Below are 18,470 nucleotides of genomic sequence, written 5' to 3'. Positions count from 1 at the left end.
CCCCCCCATGGAACAAGGGCCCAGGTAAGGAGCTGGGGGCTGGGTGGCATGTTGGGGGGGGGCACGTGGGATTCAGGTCTCTGAATCCCACTTTGGCTTCATAGGCCGAGGTGCGTCCCCCCCCCCCCCCGCAAACAGCCCAAGCCGAATTGGGCCTGCTTCCGAAATCCCAAAGTGGCTTCTGAGTTGGATCAGGGGGCCCATGCACAGCCCTAGCAGATGTATTAAAGGGACCCTAGAGGTGCATCCCTTGGGTATGTTTTGTTTTTAAAACACGTTCATTTACATATCTCCATGCGGCTGAAGCCTGCAGTAACATCTTCAGCCGCTAGGGACAGGCTCCTCTAACAAGCACAGAGCTTTTTCCAGTCTACAGAGTTTGAAGGCAGGGGAGATTAGTAGGCCACAGGACAGATCTGTACACCTGCCCCCGACTGTGGGCAGCCCCCTCTCAGTTAACGGAGAGGGCAGATCCCTTTCTCAGGGGGCTATAAAAGTGTACCACGGCACGGGCTGTATCTAGGGGTGCTGGCAGCCATGGCTTCACTCAGACAGGGCAAGCACAATGTGTCCAACTCTGAAAACTGTGTCAAGGTCTTGAAGGCTATATCTGTGTGGTGTAGTGGTAAGAGTGTTGGACTGGGAGCTGGGAGATCCAGGTTCTATTCCCCACTCAGCCATGGAAGCTCACTGGGTGACTTTGGTCCAGTCACAGACTGTCAGCCCAACCTACCTCGCGGGGTTGTTGTTGTGAGGATAAAATGGAGAGGAGGAGCAGCCTTGGGTTCCTTGCAAGAGGAAAAAAGGCAGGATATAAATGCAATAAATTAATTAAATAAATAAACTAAGGTCTATTTCAACCCATGCAAAGTCTGATCCTCTTGCTGGTTCTAAATGAAATAAATAAATAAATATCCCCCAATGGCCGGATAATTCCCATCCAACACCACTAAAGCCACAAACTTTGCAGTGATATGATCAGGATGCGCTGAGACCAAGAGGCCTCTGGTAGAGATAAGTGAGGGTTCTGGAATACATATATAATTTAATAAAATAGTAAAATCACCAATGCACTTTGGTGAAGAAGTTCTTCAGGTGAACTGAAAAAGAACAACCATTAAAAATAATAATGGTGTGTGTACATTGTATAAATAGTCACTTAGGGTGCAATCCTATCGGGATAGGTGGCCGCCTCCGAACTCGGAAGCGACCGCCTATCCAGTGCAGGGCAGAAGAAGCATGGAGGGGATCGTCCCCTCGGAGCTTCAGCTGCCCTGCATTCATGACTAGACAGCTGATTTCATCTGTCTAGCTGCAGGAAGTCGAAGTGGTGGTGGTGGGGGAATGCCGGGCGATGCATAGAAAGCGTTGGAACAACACTTCCACCCTCCCTGTCCTGCCCCGCCCCCAAAAACACCCCCAGGAACACCCCACACTCCACTTACAAGTGTGGAGCACAGGGCCAATCTGCACTGCCTATGAGGCAGCGTGGGAGGGGGTGGAAGTCAGTTCCCAGGGAACCGACCTCAGAGCACAGGCTCCGAGGTTGGTTCCGGGGAACCAACCTATCCTATGGCCATCTAGCCACTGACTAGCAGCCATAGGTTTGTGCCCTTATTATAATTAAACAATACATGGTAAAAGGAAAGTTGTCATGCACGGAACATATTGTAATGAAACAAACCCTAAAAATTCAACTAATAATAAGTTACAAACAAAGATCAATAACCAGCAAACATATTTGTTTTTCAATATAGAACTCAAACTCTCAACAAATTCTCATTATGAACCACCAGTGTTATATCCATAAATCCTTTTATGTGCATCGATCCCAAAAGAGAAATATGATTGATAAAAAAATATAATCCATTTACCCTATTGATATATATGGAGAGAATTAAAAAGATGAGGAAATTAAAGATTGTGTCACACATTGCAAACCACTTTTAAAGGCATGTGAAGCCACAACTTCTGATCTAGAGCTGTGCACAAATGGCCTGTCAAAATTCTCCACCCTGTTTGTGGGCAGTGAATTTGGGAGGACAATTTCACCACATTTCTCTAGGGGGAGTATAAATTATCCAGCAGCTTCTTGAGGGTGGGCTTACCATTACAAGTGACAGCAGCACAGCCTCTTCCCCCTGCCCCAAGTGGCCACTAGTTTGCACCTTTCTGAAGTTATCCACCTGCCCCCAGCAACTCGACATCTTGGCCACCATTTTGTATCCTTTCCAAGGCTTTCTAAATATTCAAATACACCTGCAAATCAGAGGCACTAATGAGTAGATGCTGATATTTACAATTGGTTCCACCCAGGCAGCACCCGAAATATGCCACCAAATCCAATATTCCATGGGTTTCTATAGCATTTCTCTTCAGAGCCATGCTGTCACTGTCCCTTCATCTATTTATAAATATAGAAACCACATATTGAATATGATATTTAATACCCTGGAAGACAGAAACAAAATTCAAAGTGATCTTGATAGGCTGGAGCACTGGGCAGAAAACAACAGAATTAAATTTAATAGGGATAAATGCCAAGTTCTGCACCTAGGAGAAAGAAACTAAAGGCACAGTTACAAGATGGGGGATACCTGGCTCAACAAGACTACAAACGAGAAGGGCTTTGGAACTGGTGTAGATGACAAGCTGAATATGAGCCAACAATGTGATGTGGCTGCAAAAAAGACAAATGCTCTTTTGGGCTGCATTCATAGAAGCATAGCTTTCAAATCCTGGGAAGTACTAGTTCCCCTCTACTCAGCCCTGGGTAGGCCTCATCTGGAGTACTGTGTCCAGTTCTGGGCACCTGCTTTAAGAAGGATACAGACAAGCTGGAGAGGGTTCAGAGGAGGGCAACGAAGATGATCAAGGGACTTCAAACAATGCCCTATGAAGAGAGACTGAAAGAACTGGGCATGTTTAGCCTTGAGAAGAGAAGACTGAGGGGAGATATGATAGTGCTCTTCAAGTACTTGAAAGGTTGTCACAGAGAGGAAGGCCAGGATCTCTTCTTGATCATCCCAGAATACTGGACACAGAATAATGGGCTCAAGTGACAGGAAGCCAGATTCCAGCTGAACATCAGGAAAACCTTCCTGACTGTTAGAGCAATACGACAATGGAACCAATTCCCCAGAGAGGTGGTGGGCTCTCCCACACTGGAGGCATTTAAGATGAAGCTGGACAGACACTTGTCAGGGATGCTTTGAACTGGATTCGTGCATTGAGCAGGGGGTTGGACTAGATGGTCTTATAGGCCCCTTCCAACCCTACTATTCTATGATTCTATGATTTTTTGGGGAGGGTGGGACAAATGGAAAGGCATGACATTTATGTAAACAAATTCCTAAAAATATGCAAAAGGTTAGCATATTATGGTGACACTAACAGAATTAAAAGTGGCCTGACACAGCTGTGATTCCATCACTGGCACTGTTATAATGTATGTGATGAGTACTGCAAGAGAGCTTCTTGATACAACACAACAGCAAGCAAGAAATCAATAGAGTATACTAGGTAGGTAATGTGATCTGAAGTACAAGCCATTGTTTTGCTGCAGTGTGCCTAATTGGAAACAATGTGTGTGGAGTGGGGGTGGGGGTTGGGACAGAAAACTCATCTGTGTTAGCTTCTGTAATAGACCATATCAAGCCTGGTCTTCTAGGAGCTTCTGCAGTGGATAATGTTGGTCAGGAATTCCTGGGTGATGGCCTGATGATGCTGACACTTTGTCTGGTGAACTATTTGGGACAGTGTAGCTCAGGCTGCAAGAACATGAGAAGAGCCCTGCTGGATCAGACCAAGAGTCCATCTAGTCCAGCATTCTATTCACACAGTGGCCAACCAGCTGTTGACCAGGAACCCACAAGCAGGGCATAAGTGCAACAACCCCCTCCCACCCATGTTCCCCAGCAACTGGTGTATATAGGTTCACTGCCTCTGACACTGGAGGTAGCACATAGCCACCAAGACTAGTAGCCATTGATAGCCTTTTCCTCCAGGAATTTGTCCAACCCCCTTTTGGGACATAGCAGGGAATAGGGCTGTGTAACACTGACCTCTCTGATTGGGAAGCAGTATACAATCTTTGGATTGGCAAGGCTTACTATAAATATGAGGTGCCTGAACCTCCCTGCTTGCCTGGGCAACAGAGGAACATATCTTACAAAGAGTCAGATTACAGGCCCATCTACCTCAGTATTTTCTCTATGCCAGCCTTCCCCAACTTGGTGCCCTCCAGGTATTTTGGCCTACCACTCCCAGCCTTCCTGGCCATTCACCATCCTGGCTGGAGTTGGTGGAAGTTGAATTTCAAAAGATGTGAAGGCACCGGGTTGGGAAACAGTAGCCTAAACTGACTAACAGTGGCTCTCCATGTGTTTAGACAAGGGTTTTCCCCCACCTCTACCTGGAGATGGCAAGGACTGAGTCTGGGATCTTTTGCAAGTGCAGCATGCACTCTCTCACCATCACTGAGGTACAGCTAGGGATGTACGGACTGTGTAAAATCCACTCCATCTGTTTGTCACGGATTATGAGGCACCTTTTGTTCTGTTGTCCACTCACAAATGGATGTGAATTTTTTTCCCCGTCATGTGGGAAAATATGCAAATAATTACTTGAAGTATTTACGTAATATGCCTTAGTACGTAACATTTAGCATATTGTCCCCCATTCCATTTAACATTTCCTCAGCAGAAATGTAAGTATTTTTCTACAAATTTATTTGCGTAAATCTCAGGAAAGTAAAAAAAAAAAAATCACCCCAAAGTCTGCAGACTCTGTGTGGCCTGAGGGAGTCGCTCTGCAGCGGATTCCACAGGTCTGATCCTTAGAAATCTGAGCTCATTTTAGTTGGTCTCCAGTTTCTCCAACATCCCTAGCTACAGCCCTTCCCCCAGTACTTTTGTCCTGCTGCACTCAAATCTCCACTTCTGCCACCTTCCAGGTCTAGATCTGCATACTGATGCCCATGGCCTTGGAGAGGTTGCAGAACAGTTGATGCTCTTTATGCTGAAGGGCTAACAAACTATTCTTAAATATAGCAGCTATCTTACACTGGGTCAGACTAATTGTCCGTATATGCCAGTACTATAGTTGTAATCTTTCCCAGACCTCCTAGCTGAGATGCTTTTAAATGGAGATGCCAAATACTAGAATCTTCATGCATAGTATGACCTCAATCACCAAGTGATGCCCCCTCCTTATTTTCCTTGATGTGGAAACATCTGGTCATCTGCGGAGGAAGAGAGGTACAGCTGTTGTGATATAGAACTAGAATATTTCAATCCCTGGGCCAGTTTCTACACAACTTTAAGCAATTCTTTAAATACCTATTTTTGAATGAGGGGAACAGCTTTAATAATCAGACAGCAGTTTCTGCAGACAATGATTTTATTGCATTCCCAAACCATATATTCTTGCATTGGCAAAACCAAATTCAAGTAATAGATTTCACAGTTATATGAAATGCATTCACATATGGATAATATACACTTCATTATTTTCTTTAATAATATTTGGAGAGGCCAGTCTCCAGACCCCTTTTCCATCTCACACATTGGTCTTGAAAGCCAGAAGACTATAAGAAGTTTCATTTTGTTTCAAGAGGAACAAAACCTATCCAGTATTCCCCTTCTGTGAATCATCTGCTCCTTGGACTGAGAAAATATAAAATCAAAGTTAAGCAGAGAATTCAAAGAAGCTGCCTCTAAGAGGTGTAAAAAAAAAACCCACTAGAGGGAGCCAAATGAAAATACTGTAATTCAAACATGCTTTATTTAACTGTGGTGGATAGAAAATATTTCAGCACCAAAGGTTAGGGACAGCTCCTAGTATACTCAACAATCATCTAGCCTAGTTATTTGTTCTTTTTCCTAAGGTTGCAATCCTAAACATACTTACCTAGGAGTAAGTCCCATTGGACTCAATGGGACTTACATTTGAGTAGATGGGCATGGGATTACACTGCAAGTATTGCTTTTTCCCACCTTCCTTTTATTTAAAATTGTTTTAGAAACTAAAGGAAGAGATGACAACATTGGAAGGCAACCTCACGGGCTCTTGGGAGTCAAGAACCTAATCTAATAGTTGTTTGTTTGATGACTTCATAAACTCAAAATGGTTTGTGCAACACAAGAAGTATGTTTAAGATAATGTTTAGTGCACAAGAAAAATCAAAAGTACTTCATATTTTACCAGCATGTCATCCATGACCTCCAACTAGGTTCGATACTTTAACAGCAAAATCCAGATCTGAAAGCAGATCTGTGTCAGCCTTTCAAAAGCTAAGCAGGTCTGGATGTGATCATTGCCTGTCTGGGACCATTTCAGAATATCACCTTGAATTTCATCATAAATGAATGTGGGGTATAAGCAGCAATAATAACTCTTCCTCAGAAGTAAGTTTCATTGCAGCCCATATGATTTACTTCCATATATGTGGGAATAGGAATGCAGCCTAAAGCACAGTAATTTCTAACTTTTCAGCAAAAACAACCAGCACCCAACTTTTGCTAGGAAAGGAGATTATAGCAAGTTGTATTCATGTGTGTGAGGGGTGGGGGGAGAGAAGGGGGCAGAATGAGAGCTTATATCCCCTGGCTTACTTGCACACATAAGCCATAAGTTCACCCAAGTCGTGTGTTTCATGTATAGTCATAGAAGTCATACTGTCAATTCCAGTCAGCACAGCCAGTCAGGGATAAGAACATCCCTGCTTAGAAAAGTGGCTACTGCATCCTCCATGTGTATTATTAACCCACACTACACCATTCATACATGTAGACCACACATATATATTGCTATTCATACAAGTAAACATCTGAACAGGCTCTTAAAGGGCTCTTTTCGAATTAGCCCCTCTGCAAGATTCCTTCTGGGACCGTTACAGGGCTACACCAAAGACATGAAACTAGAAAATGACAGCCAATGGTTTGTTGACGTGAAAGATGATCCAAAAACTGTTATTACTACTTTAATTCATGTCACCTTCATTCATTGCCTAGGATCTAGAGATCCTGTAAGCAAAGCTCTGTTCATGAGATATGCCTGCTGGTAAAAGTGGCTGAGAGGCCACTTTTACAGATTCCTCCTGCTGCCCTTCCACCAGGAGGTGCCACCATTGAATTGAAGATTCTTCCAGAAAGGGAAGGAGCCTTTCCATTCACAGAAGAGGATGTTTGGATCCAAGTCATTGTGCTGGGTTTATACCACAAATTGCCTGCAGTCTTTCTTTTCTTATACCCAATGGAAAAAGCTCATTTGTTGCATTGGGGGAGGGGGTCAGGCATCCTTAAAGTAAAGAGGACATTTGCCCCTAGTCTGGCCACAGGTACCCATGATCTGGAGACATCCAAATGAGATTACTGCAGTGTGCAGTCTATGTGGGGCTGCCTTTGAAGAAAGTTTGGAAATTTTAACTGGTCTAGAATGCAAATGTAAGAGTGTTGATGTGAGCAAACTTCTTGCCACATATAAGTTCACCTGCATTGGCTTCCAGTTGGTTTATGGGCCTAATTCAAAGTGTGTTTGTTGACCCTCAAGGCCATAAATCAGGGGTTTATTGTGAGAGGGGGAGAGAGAGAGAGAGACAGAGAGAGAGAGAGAGAATGCAAAAAGTAGGTTAGAAAACACATATTTGAAAATACACCACAGAATGGAGGTATATTTGAAAATACACCATAGAAGGGAGGTAGAGAGTTAATAGACTATAGGCTGCATGTGGTCAAGCCAAGTCTCATTCCAGACCAATGACATGAAAGTTCCCCATCCATCCTAAATTGGATCAGCTCAGAAATAAGCCAAGCTATTCCTCCCCTTCCCTCCCCAAAGCAGGAACCCCCCCCCCAGTGGCCCCTGGATCCTGTAAAAACGTTTTTTTATGGTGTCTGTAGTGGCTACAGAGCACCCCAAAATCAAAATGAGCTTGTCTTCAAACTAAATGTTTACTTGTTAAGTTCTCTGTAGCTGCTATGGAGTGCCCAAAAGTCAAGACCCCAGTACCTGAGCATTCTGTGAGCCTGAGCATTCAGAATCTGCAAACACACTAATTTTTACCTGTGTGGCACTCCGTAGCCTCTGCAGATGCCATTTTTATTTTATTTATTTATTTTATTTTAGGTGGGGGTGCACTGCACAGGGGGGGGGGTGTCCAGTGGTGAAAAAAAATGGCCCTGGACATGCCACAGCTGCCCACCACTACCCTAAATAATCTAGAATCATAGAATGTTAAAATTAGAAGGGATTTTGGAGGTCATCTAGTCCAGCCCCTGCTCAGGGCAGAAATCCTGCAACTACAGCCTCTCTAACAGGCAGCCATCTGGCCTCTGCTTCAATACTTCAGATTCAATACTTCTACTTCAAAGGAGAATCCGCCATTTCTGAGGTAGCCTGTTCCACTGTTGAACAGCTCCTACCATTCAGAAGTAGGTGTATCTGGAGGTTTAGCCAAATCTACTTCCTTGCCATTTCCACCCACTAGTTCTAGCCCTGCCTCTGGACAACCTTATTTCATGAATGCTGACCTGAACACACATATCATCTTCAGAGGCTGCTCTATGTGTCCCGCTGCCATCTGATGTCGAAAAATCTGCAGGAGAAGCAAATGAGTTCAGATTGCTATGAATCCAGTCTCCAGATTCTGCAGCAGAGCAACTTTTCCAGAATCACAGGGATTCTTGTGAGAGCCAGTATGGCGTAGTGGCGAGAGTGTTGGACTGGGAGTTGGGAGATCCGGGGTCTAGTCTCCACTCAGCCATGGAAGCTCACTGGGTGACTTTGGCCCAGTCACAGACTGTCAGCCCAACCTACCTCACAGGAGAGGAAGAGGAGGCTAATGTAAGCTGCCTTGGTTCCTTGCAAGAGGAGAAAAGAGGATATAAATGTAATAAATAATAATAATAATTCTGCAGACTTGCATACTTTTTTTTTTTTTTTTACTTTCTGGAGTTTTATGCAAATTTAGTTGTAGAAAAAAAAAAAAAAAAAAAAACACCATCCAAAAATGTGCATTTCCCCTATAGGCTAAAGCATCAAAATGCACATTTTGAGGGGATTTTTCTCGGTGTGTGTGTGTGTGTGCATATTTTCACAAGTGCAAACTTTCACAAATGACAATTTGATCAAATTCAAGAAACTGGAAAAAAAATCCAATTGCATAACTGAGGAGATGATAGAATGAAAGGCACCTGGCAATCTGCAGAATTTCGACAGAATGGATTTTACAAAATCTGTACATCTCTAATCTGAAGTGTGGCCACACAGGGCAAGGTGCCAAAGTTAAGAAACTCTTTAATTTGCCCTATTCTTCCCGGCTTTCTGCTGCAAAGTTAAGGTGGTATTTTTCTGAGACCTGTGAAATATTGATGCTGCTTATCTTTCTGGATGATCTGGTGGCAACATGTTCATTTTATCTGTTGTCAGATTTTTTTATATCTTCATTTCCATAAGGCCTTATGATACCTGATTTTTTTTTTTTTTAAACCTCTGCAGTAAGCCATCCTGTGGATCCAGGCTGCACAGCAGGATAGGATAGAAATATTTTAAATTATTTATTTATTTATTTAATTTCTATGCCACCCAATAGCCAAAGCTCTCTGGGTGGTTCACAAAAATTAAAACCACAAAGTGAAGCAAACAGCAATATAAAATAGTAATAAAATATTAACTGATCAGTCAAAATCTCAGATGGATTGGAACTGGCTGTGGCTATTCAGTAATGAATAAAAAGATCCACTGTACATTCTCAGAGGCACTTTTTCTACTGATCTACCTGTAGGATGCATAGGAAAACTGTATGCTAGGGAATCCTCAGGTTCTGGGGTCTTGACAAAGACAGAAACAGTTTTGATACTATATTCTTATACCTGGTTCAGGGAAAGGCATTACAGAGGGCTGGGAAATAGTTCTTTATAAGAAGATATTATATGCCTGGGCTAATATACTCATTAATGGAGGGGGGAAAAATCCAAACTCAGAAAAATAAGTCACACCTCCCAACATTATTATGTTTCTCTCCTCTCCCCCCCCCCACTCTCTATAGAGAGAGAGGATGCAAAAAGTAGGTTTGAAAATACATATTTGAAAATACACCATAGAATGGAGGTATATTTCAAAACACACCCTGGGGGGAGGGGTAGAGAGTTCATAGACTATAGGCTGTATACTTCAACACCAGAGAAGGGAAGTAGAGACTTAATAGACTATAGGCTGCATGTGGTCAAGCCAAATCTCATTCCAGACCAATGACATGAAAGATCCCTATCCATCCTAAACTGGATCAGCTCAGAAATAAGCCAAGCTATTCCTCCCCTCCCTCCACAAATCAGGAACTAGCTTGGCTTATTTCTGAGCCAATTCAGATTTCCAACACTTTAAGCACCCCTGCTCCAAAAGACAGACTTGTTTTTAGATGATAGATCTGTGTGCCTCACAGCTACGGATGTCAGAGAAATCTGCAAAGGATTCAAATGAGTTTGGATTTCTATGAATCCGTCCTGTGACTTCTGCAGTGGGCTGGCTTTTTCTGAGTTGCATGGATTCTGAGACTTGCAGATTGTTGTTGTTGTTTTTACTTTAGTGGGATATAAACAAATGTGCACTTGTACAAGTGTGCATTTGTGCTAATGCACCTGCACTCTAGAGCTATTTAGCACTAATGTGCTTTAACACAAGTGCACACTTGCAAACATGAATGAAATTCCCATATATCCTTTAAAAAAAAGTCAAATTCCCTCAATGAGTGGATGACAGAATGAAAGATGTCCGACAATCCACAAAACACAGACGGAACAGATTTAACAAAATCCTTACATCCCTACTCACAGCAGGTACCATGTTAGAATAAGCATTTCCCTCTCTCTCGCACACATCAGAGAATGCCTTTCAGAGAGGAGGGCAGAAATTAGATCAAGATCAACTCTTAGATCTCTAGCTGCTTTGCTGTTGATTGGCAAGGGTTTCTGACTCTCAATTATCTACAAATAGCAACACCTGAAGAGTGTTTCTTCCCCTCAACTAGGCTGCTGAAAAGGAATGCTTTGGAGAAAACCAGGAGTGGAATTCTATGTGACAGAAGTTGTGAGCTTCATTCTGACTCCAATCAGACATTCTGGGGTGAACGTATGCTCAGAGGCACCCTGTCCCTTAATTATCAACATATTTCTGCCCACCTGGGCCACCATTTTGCATGTGTCTCCAGTTGGTGGAGCTCAGGTTTCAAGTAAAAAGCATGGTAGTAGATCCCACAAGCCTGACTTCTGCCTGCCCCTGCCTTAAAAGTTGGTGCCTGCTGACATCCACAGTTTTTGTAATTTCTTATAATAAAACAATGTTATTGGGGGGGGGGATCTGCTGCCTAAATTAATCAGCCACACCTTTTCAGGGTGCAGTCCTATGTGGATGCCCATCAGCCTCTGAATTCAAAGGCTAATGGGTATCCTATGCAGAGAGGGAGAGTGTGGAAGTGATAGTTGCCGCTGCACGTCTCCCATTCTGCAGCCTGAATATACTGAATGTATCAAGGGCCACCTTCAGTGTGTAACTATGAATTTCATACAAGTGGGACCTGCCACAAAATGTTGCAAAGGAGAGGGCTCCCTATTCAGTGTCATCTTCTGGGATACTCCCTGCATTCCATTCCCTCTTCCCACCCTGTTTTCCATTCCAGCCCCCAACAGTGAGGCAGCATTCTATCATCACTGAGCATGCTCAGTCCTCATTGGGATGTTTTTGTGTCCCCCCCCCCCTTAATTCTCCCTGAAACATATTTTACTTCTGCAAACCATGGGGCTCATCCAGTCCTACCAATACCTCCCTCTTGCATATGGGTGATGCTGCATTGGCTACATAAGCAACAGCACTCATGCCTGCACATTGGAAATAGGGGGAAGGATATGTCCATCTTTCTCTTTGTCTTGTACTGATTTTCTTCTTTCTCTTGCTTTCCGTTTCTTTTCCTTTTTCTCCTCCCCCTCCCCCCTCCCCACAATAAATAAATTTTTGGCTTTGCCACTGGTATGGCCCAATTGTTATGGGTTTCGTCTTCAATAATGTTTTGAGTTATTTTGGGTGATGGTTGGCATTCTGAGTGACACCAGCTTTCCAGAAGCAAAGATTATTCATGAAAGTAGAGTGGAATAGCTATTCCATGTTTTAGATATTAAGCTCCACATTAAACATATCTCTTCCGCTCTAAGACAGAGCCAGCCTAAAAGGTCTGCAGAGCAAATTAACCAGACAGTAAACATTTTGTACAATCAGTGACAAAATTCCAAAATTAGGATTCTGAAACCATATGTTCACAGATGAATGAATGCTAAAACAGGCAATAATCTGAAAGGACAGATGAGTATAAGAAGTGCAGGATATGATCAAGATCTAGTCATTCTGTTGCCACCAGCCAGCTGCCCTTGGGAGAAACCACAACACAAGCATGGTATAAAGGCAATAGCAATGTTCTCCATTGTTTCTCCCCTAGAGCTGATATAAAGGTATATTGCCTTGGTACAAGGGAGTCGGGGTCCACTTATCTATCAGTAGACCTTTCCTCTTAATTTATCCTTTTAAAAAGACATCTAAGCTACTGGCCCATCAATACATCTGGTAGGAGCGGATTCCATAAGTGACTTACAAATTGTGTGGACAAAATAAAATAAAAGTCCCTTTCCTATTGTCAGTCCTGAATCTACTGCAAGGAGAAGATGGGTTGAAATCTGAAAGCTAAGGGTTCTCATGGATTGATATTTGAAGATAATCATGGGATTGAATCACATGGATAGTGAATTCACACTTCTACAGGCATCTGTCTAGAGCCTAGTCATAATGGAGTAGTCTTACTACAGTTTATGGGGGTCACAACAGTTGCAGGGGGGAGCAGAGTCTCTGAGCACCACCTTCTGAAAGTTAACATCCAGAAAGGATTGGAGTGTCTGCAAAATGGTGCCACTACCCAATTTAGTCCAAAGAAGGTGATTCAGAAGGGTACTGACAATACTGAAAGCTTCTGAGGAATCCTGGTCAATAAACAGGAATACACCCCTCCCGTATGCAGTTCTTGATTCATGTTGGCATAGTGATGGTGGGGATCACACAAAAGAAAGGTGTAAGCTAAGGGTTAATTTACAGAGTTTTAAAGCAGTTAGTAGGCCTACTGACAGGGTCACTCAGGGTATAAAACTAATTAACAGCTCTAGATGCATCAGAGAGCCCTGGGTAGAAACAGGGGACAAAGTAAGTAAGTAAGTAAGTAAGTAAGTAGGTGGGTGGGTGGGTGGGTGGGCAGGGAGTGTTGCCTTGCAATCAGGTACCAACAAATACCTTTCCATTTTATCCTGGCCTTCTTATGTTTAAATAGAATAGCATGTTTGCTATGTTTAGTAGTAGTAGTGGTTTCATTCCGTTAGAAGCTTGACCTGATTTGCTCTGCTGTTTTATACTTCTGATTGTGTAGCCTGTGGACTATTTGTTTATTACTCAGTAAAGTTTGCCAAACCCTTCATTTTCTAGATTCAGTCCTCAATTGTTATGGGGTGGGTGTTGAGAAAGGAAATTTTCCTCTAAGAAATAATGGCTCAGTTAACAATGAAGCTATATTGTTAATTCATATAGGTGGATGAAAGGAAGCAATGGGCTAAGAGAGGAAAACTAAAAGGAGCAGGAGCCAAGCCTCTCTTAGCCCACTGCTTCCTTTCATCTGCCAATATAAATTTTGGGAGGCCATTTTCACTCAGCCCCCAAATTTTGTTTCCTGGGTGGCCTCTTATGAGAGAAAGATTTGTGTCTGCCAAAAGAGGGTTGCCAACTTTTCTCTTGGGTCCTAGCAGTTGATAATGTTTCTTTACAAGATGCAAAAAGCTTCACCTACGAGTTCCTGCTACAGTGTATTGATTTGTTTTTTTAATCATATTCATTAGTCACTCCATAACCACGGTTCTCTGGCTGAACAAATTAAAATAAATTAAAATCACACACACACCCCAGTAAGATGCAAAACAAGGTAACACAAATCAGATAACAGCAAAGTTATAAATTTGGCAACCAATAAAAGATTAAAACACATGCAACAATAATTCTAAAATCAGAACAACCAGGACCCACATCAGGTTAAAACACATCAGAACACCACTGTGAGCAGGTAGATTGAGACATTAAAAGCTTCCAACCAATTTACAAGGAATTTGAAACGGCCTGGGAAAATACGATTTCAAAGTCTTCACTTGGTGCCAAAAATGATTATAAAGTTGGCACCAGGCAAGCCTTTCTGGAGAGGGCTTTCCACAACCAGGGGGCCACTGCCAAAAAGGCTGCTCTCTGTAGTGCAGATTGGGTAATATCCAATAAACTCCTCCTGCTGATGGAACAGCTTCCATCAGCAGAACAAAGAAGGGGGCAATCCTTCTGCAGCTTCCTACACTTTCCAAAATCTGCCCTAGAGACCCAGAACACTCTGGAACAGACTTGGAGTTGAATAGGTGGGTGGGTGCCTGAAGCAAGAAGGAGAGGAGGAGGAAAAAGTATCATTGGACAAGTGGAACTCAGCTTGCAGAATTTCAAATGCTGGAAGCCCTGCTCCTAAAAGAATCTGCAGCCCTGATGCATACCAAAGGACAAAAGTCCACAAATTTCAAGGAGTCACCATCCCCTCTTCTGCCATGTCCACAAGACACATCTGTTTCATCTTTTGAAAAGTTGATCCCTAACAGAAAAACAATTTCTGAACCAGACAAGAGTTTCCCCTTTTTTGCATCCGGGGTTCCTATGAAAAGTTATATTTCATTGTGTCACAACAAGACAATCCTTAAACCAGAAAGCTTTCAATCCAGTTAACAATGTTTACTTGAGGGAAGGTTCATATCTAAACAGAAATGCACCACACCCATCTGGGAACTTGACGTCAAAGTGAATAAATCTTTGTTTCAACTCTCAATGTTTTTCAGCCTTCTGGAACTAAAAGCATGAGGAAGTTAAACTGATCCATCCATAATCACCCCATATGCCAAATAAATGACAGGGTAAATAATATCTCCCAGTTTTCCATAGTTAGTCTCTGATAAATTGGAAATTGGGGAGTTACAGAGAAAAGCAACATAATGAATACTTCTTCAAAACCCACATTCCCCCAAAGCTTGGTCCAGGTGGGCAGAAAGAGAATCAGGCCACCAACAAAAGTATTTACCACAATCTGCATTTGATTGATTGTAACTGTTTGAGAGGGAGAGGGAGAGGGAGAGAAGTCAATAATAGCAGACCAGCACTGAAAGACACCATTATTCAACAACTAGCCTGGTTTAAATGGAAGACAATCCAATTTATGCCCTCAGATGCTCTGGCTCAGTGGTAATTTGACCACAGACTCAGTGGGTGTCTTTGAGCATATCACTATATTCTGCTCTCCATTTGTCATTTTATGAACATCAAAACTAACTTGAAAGGGTCAGGTGCAGATTGTTAAAAAAACAAAACCTTGAAAAGTGCTATGGGCACAACCGCTAAATGTGTATCTGCTTGAACTGACATTGCATCCGCTCTGAGGCAGGAAAGCGCATTCCTAGGCTCCAGATGAAGACGATGCAGACAACTAGCAAAAATAAGCAAGTGGACAGTGTACCCAATTAAGGCAGCAATCCTTATTTACCTGGAAGTAAGCTCCTTTGAATTCAGTCAGGCTTACTTCTGAGTACACATGTATAGGATTGCCCTGTAAAACAGTTCTTCTACTTGATTAATCTTGTTCATGGAATGACTGGCAAAATAGCTTTAGGGGACAAAAGCAGCTTTTCGTGTTTGTCATAGTGGAGGTGGGTGAGGAGGAATGCTGTGAAATATTCAAGGACACCACAACACCCTCTGTCCTCCCACCTTTTAAATTTTTCCAACAGAAATTTGTAAAACCCCAATCCATTAGGTATCACACCTGTCACTGACACCACCTAAATATGAGAATATTTAGAGAGGGAGAATATAGTGAAAGGCTGGGATACCCGCTAGGCAGTAGTGCAAAGGACAAAGTTGTCAGACTAGGAAGAACTGTGTTCAAATCCCTTGATCAGACATGAACCCACCTTCATGGCCTCTCAGTATAACCAACCACAAAGGGATATTCTGAGAATAGAATGGGATAAACTCAGGTACCCTTGCCTGGGCTTCTTGGAGGAAGAGTGGAATACAAATGTGATAGTTCAGCCTGCCCCAAGCTGGTGACATCTAGATGTGTTTCACTACCAGGCTAGCTGGGGCTGCTGGGAGTTGTAGTCCCACACATCTGGACAGCACCAGGTTGGGGAAGCCTGATTTGATAGATTCAGGATGGATGATCCTTAATACAACCTCTCTGCCCTCTTCCATTGGTGTCCTGATCTGGATGACTCATGACCTGCTTCCTTAGAGGGCCTTGATTTCAGGAGGAACCACTTATGCCATAAAAAAGACAACTTTTCTGTAGCTTTTTCCCAAGGGTCCTATCTCCCACCCCACACCCCTTCCCCAAGAAGAGACAAATAGCATACAACTCCAAATATCTGAACTTGTAATCCCTCTGGTGTTAAGCGGGACTGATAATGCAACAGCATATCCTTGCTGGGATACAACTGACCTGCCACAAGAAATGTAAATTTTATCCTGGTGATGATAAACTGCTGTGTTAGCCTAATCCTGCTGAAGTAAGAGATGAACACGCAAATGCAGGTAATCCCACATGCAAGGTGACTCTCCCAAGCAGAAGAACAATTAACCCACAGGAAATACCTGGTTGATGGAGGTCATGGCCTGCCTGGGGATGACTACCTGCATGATGAGCTGCAGAAGGGAGGTGACTAAGCCAGCCAGGATGGCCCAGGTGAGGGGCAGAGGCAGCATGCTGTAGGTGGCAAAGAGGGTGAAGAGCACATAGCCAATGCCATCGCCGAGGAGACCACAACCCAGGCCAGCCGCCAAGATCTGAGTGGCCATGGCCACCCACGTGACCACCCCACTGTACTGCAGATAGGTGTAAGAGGTCGTGTCCTTCCTGACCACCACTAAGGCACAGATGACCACCTCGATGCCCGTGAAGAAGCCCAACAGGATGCCCTTGATGGGGTCCATGGGGGCGGAGGCCAAGGTGAGGTGGAGCAGCAGGAGGGTCAGCTTAGTGAGCACGTCCAGGATGTTCACCACCACCTCCGATTTGCGCCTCTGGCCCAGGAAGTAGCGCTGGTAGAGGCGCTCCAAGTCCCGGGACTTGAAGGAGTTGCGCAAAGTGGGGAAGATCACACCCCGGTAAGTATAGCCCCAGTTGAGGAAGAAGTCTGAGTTGCTGGGAGCACAATCCAGATGCAGGAAGCCCAGATCCCCACTGCTGCTGGTGCGCTCCGGGAAGACTTTGGCTCCCCCGTTGCTGTGGCCACCGAGGCTCTTGCCTGCTGACTGGCGCCGGGGATGATGGGAGTGGTTGGAGCAGCAGGAGTCCTCGGAGCTCAGCACTGTGCCACCACTGTGCTCCTGGATGAAGCGCTGCTCCGTGATGTGGCGCACGGCGGTCTGCCACAGCAGGCGCTGGGAGCGTGCACCGTCACTAGGGGGCGTCTGGTTGATGGTGTACAACTCACCGCTGTCACTCAAGCAGCGCACCTCCGATAGCTCCATTGTGTGGGTCAGGGCAGGAGGCGGGGAGGGCGTCTCACATTGAAAGGCCACTGCTCCCCCCACCCTCCTTGGCAGGGGGATCAAGGGTCAGTCAGTTATTGCTGAAGAAAGATGTCGCCCCATGCCTTCTTGGGCACTGGATATTCCTTTGCATGGATGGTCGGCTTTAGAAGTTGTATCCCCATCTGTCCCCCAGGTATTACAGCAGTGACGGTTGCGCAGAGGGAGCTGACAATAGAAGGGCCCTTTCTGAAGGGGCTGTGGAAAGTCCAGCCAAGTCTAATCAAAGCCAAGGGCTTGCGGGTCCCCACTGCTTGGTACCGTGGCGTGCCACGAGAAAGAAAAAGAGATCCACGAAAAGGCAAAATGTGTCCCTCACGATGAGAGAACAAATCTTCCCAAATGAGGGCAGCCTGGAAGTACCCATCCTTCCTTCACAACGTGTCAGACCACCGGTCCATCTAGCCCAATATTGCTGACTCCGATTGAGGGCAGCTCTGTAGGGACTCAGCAAACATCTTCCCCATCAGTTGCTACCTGAGATCCTCAGAACTGGAGATGCCACAGCCTGAAGCTTGGCCTTTGCAGGGCATGATGTGTCCCCTTGGAGAGAGAGAAAAAACACACAGCCTGTGCTGCAATTCCGTATATTGTGATATAGATTTTTTTTTTTTTAATGGGGAGAGAAGATTATAGTTACAGCAACAACAACAACAACAACATCATGCAACTTCTTAAGAGCAGGATGTAACCGGGACAGGGGAAAGGTATAGAGAAGAAAGACGCGGATTTGCTGTTGTTCGCGCACACAGCTACCTATATCTGTACAGATGCAGCTGGGA

The 18,470-nt window shown here is 44.1% G+C and overlaps 1 protein-coding gene across 1 annotated transcript in view; it reads right to left on the bottom strand.

The window, feature by feature from the left end:
• ADCY8 (adenylate cyclase 8) overlaps nt 1-17,639 on the bottom strand; it is a 174,934-nt gene extending 157,295 nt beyond the window's left edge. Inside the window, exon 1 of the mRNA XM_084848791.1 lies at nt 16,750-17,639. Within this exon, the coding sequence (XP_084704917.1) occupies nt 16,750-17,628 (879 nt within the window). The 5' untranslated portion in view covers nt 17,629-17,639. The remainder of the gene's footprint in view (nt 1-16,749) is intronic.
• Between the last annotated feature and the right edge of the window lie 831 nt (nt 17,640-18,470).

The sequence above is a fragment of the Heloderma suspectum genome, chromosome 4 (genome assembly GCF_057233095.1).
Source record: "Heloderma suspectum isolate Gila_16-S chromosome 4, 16-S_ref, whole genome shotgun sequence".
NCBI classification, from domain to species: Eukaryota; Metazoa; Chordata; class Lepidosauria; order Squamata; family Helodermatidae; genus Heloderma; species Heloderma suspectum.
Note: the sequence above shows the minus strand (reverse complement) of the source record. Positions and strands in the feature narration are given on the sequence as shown.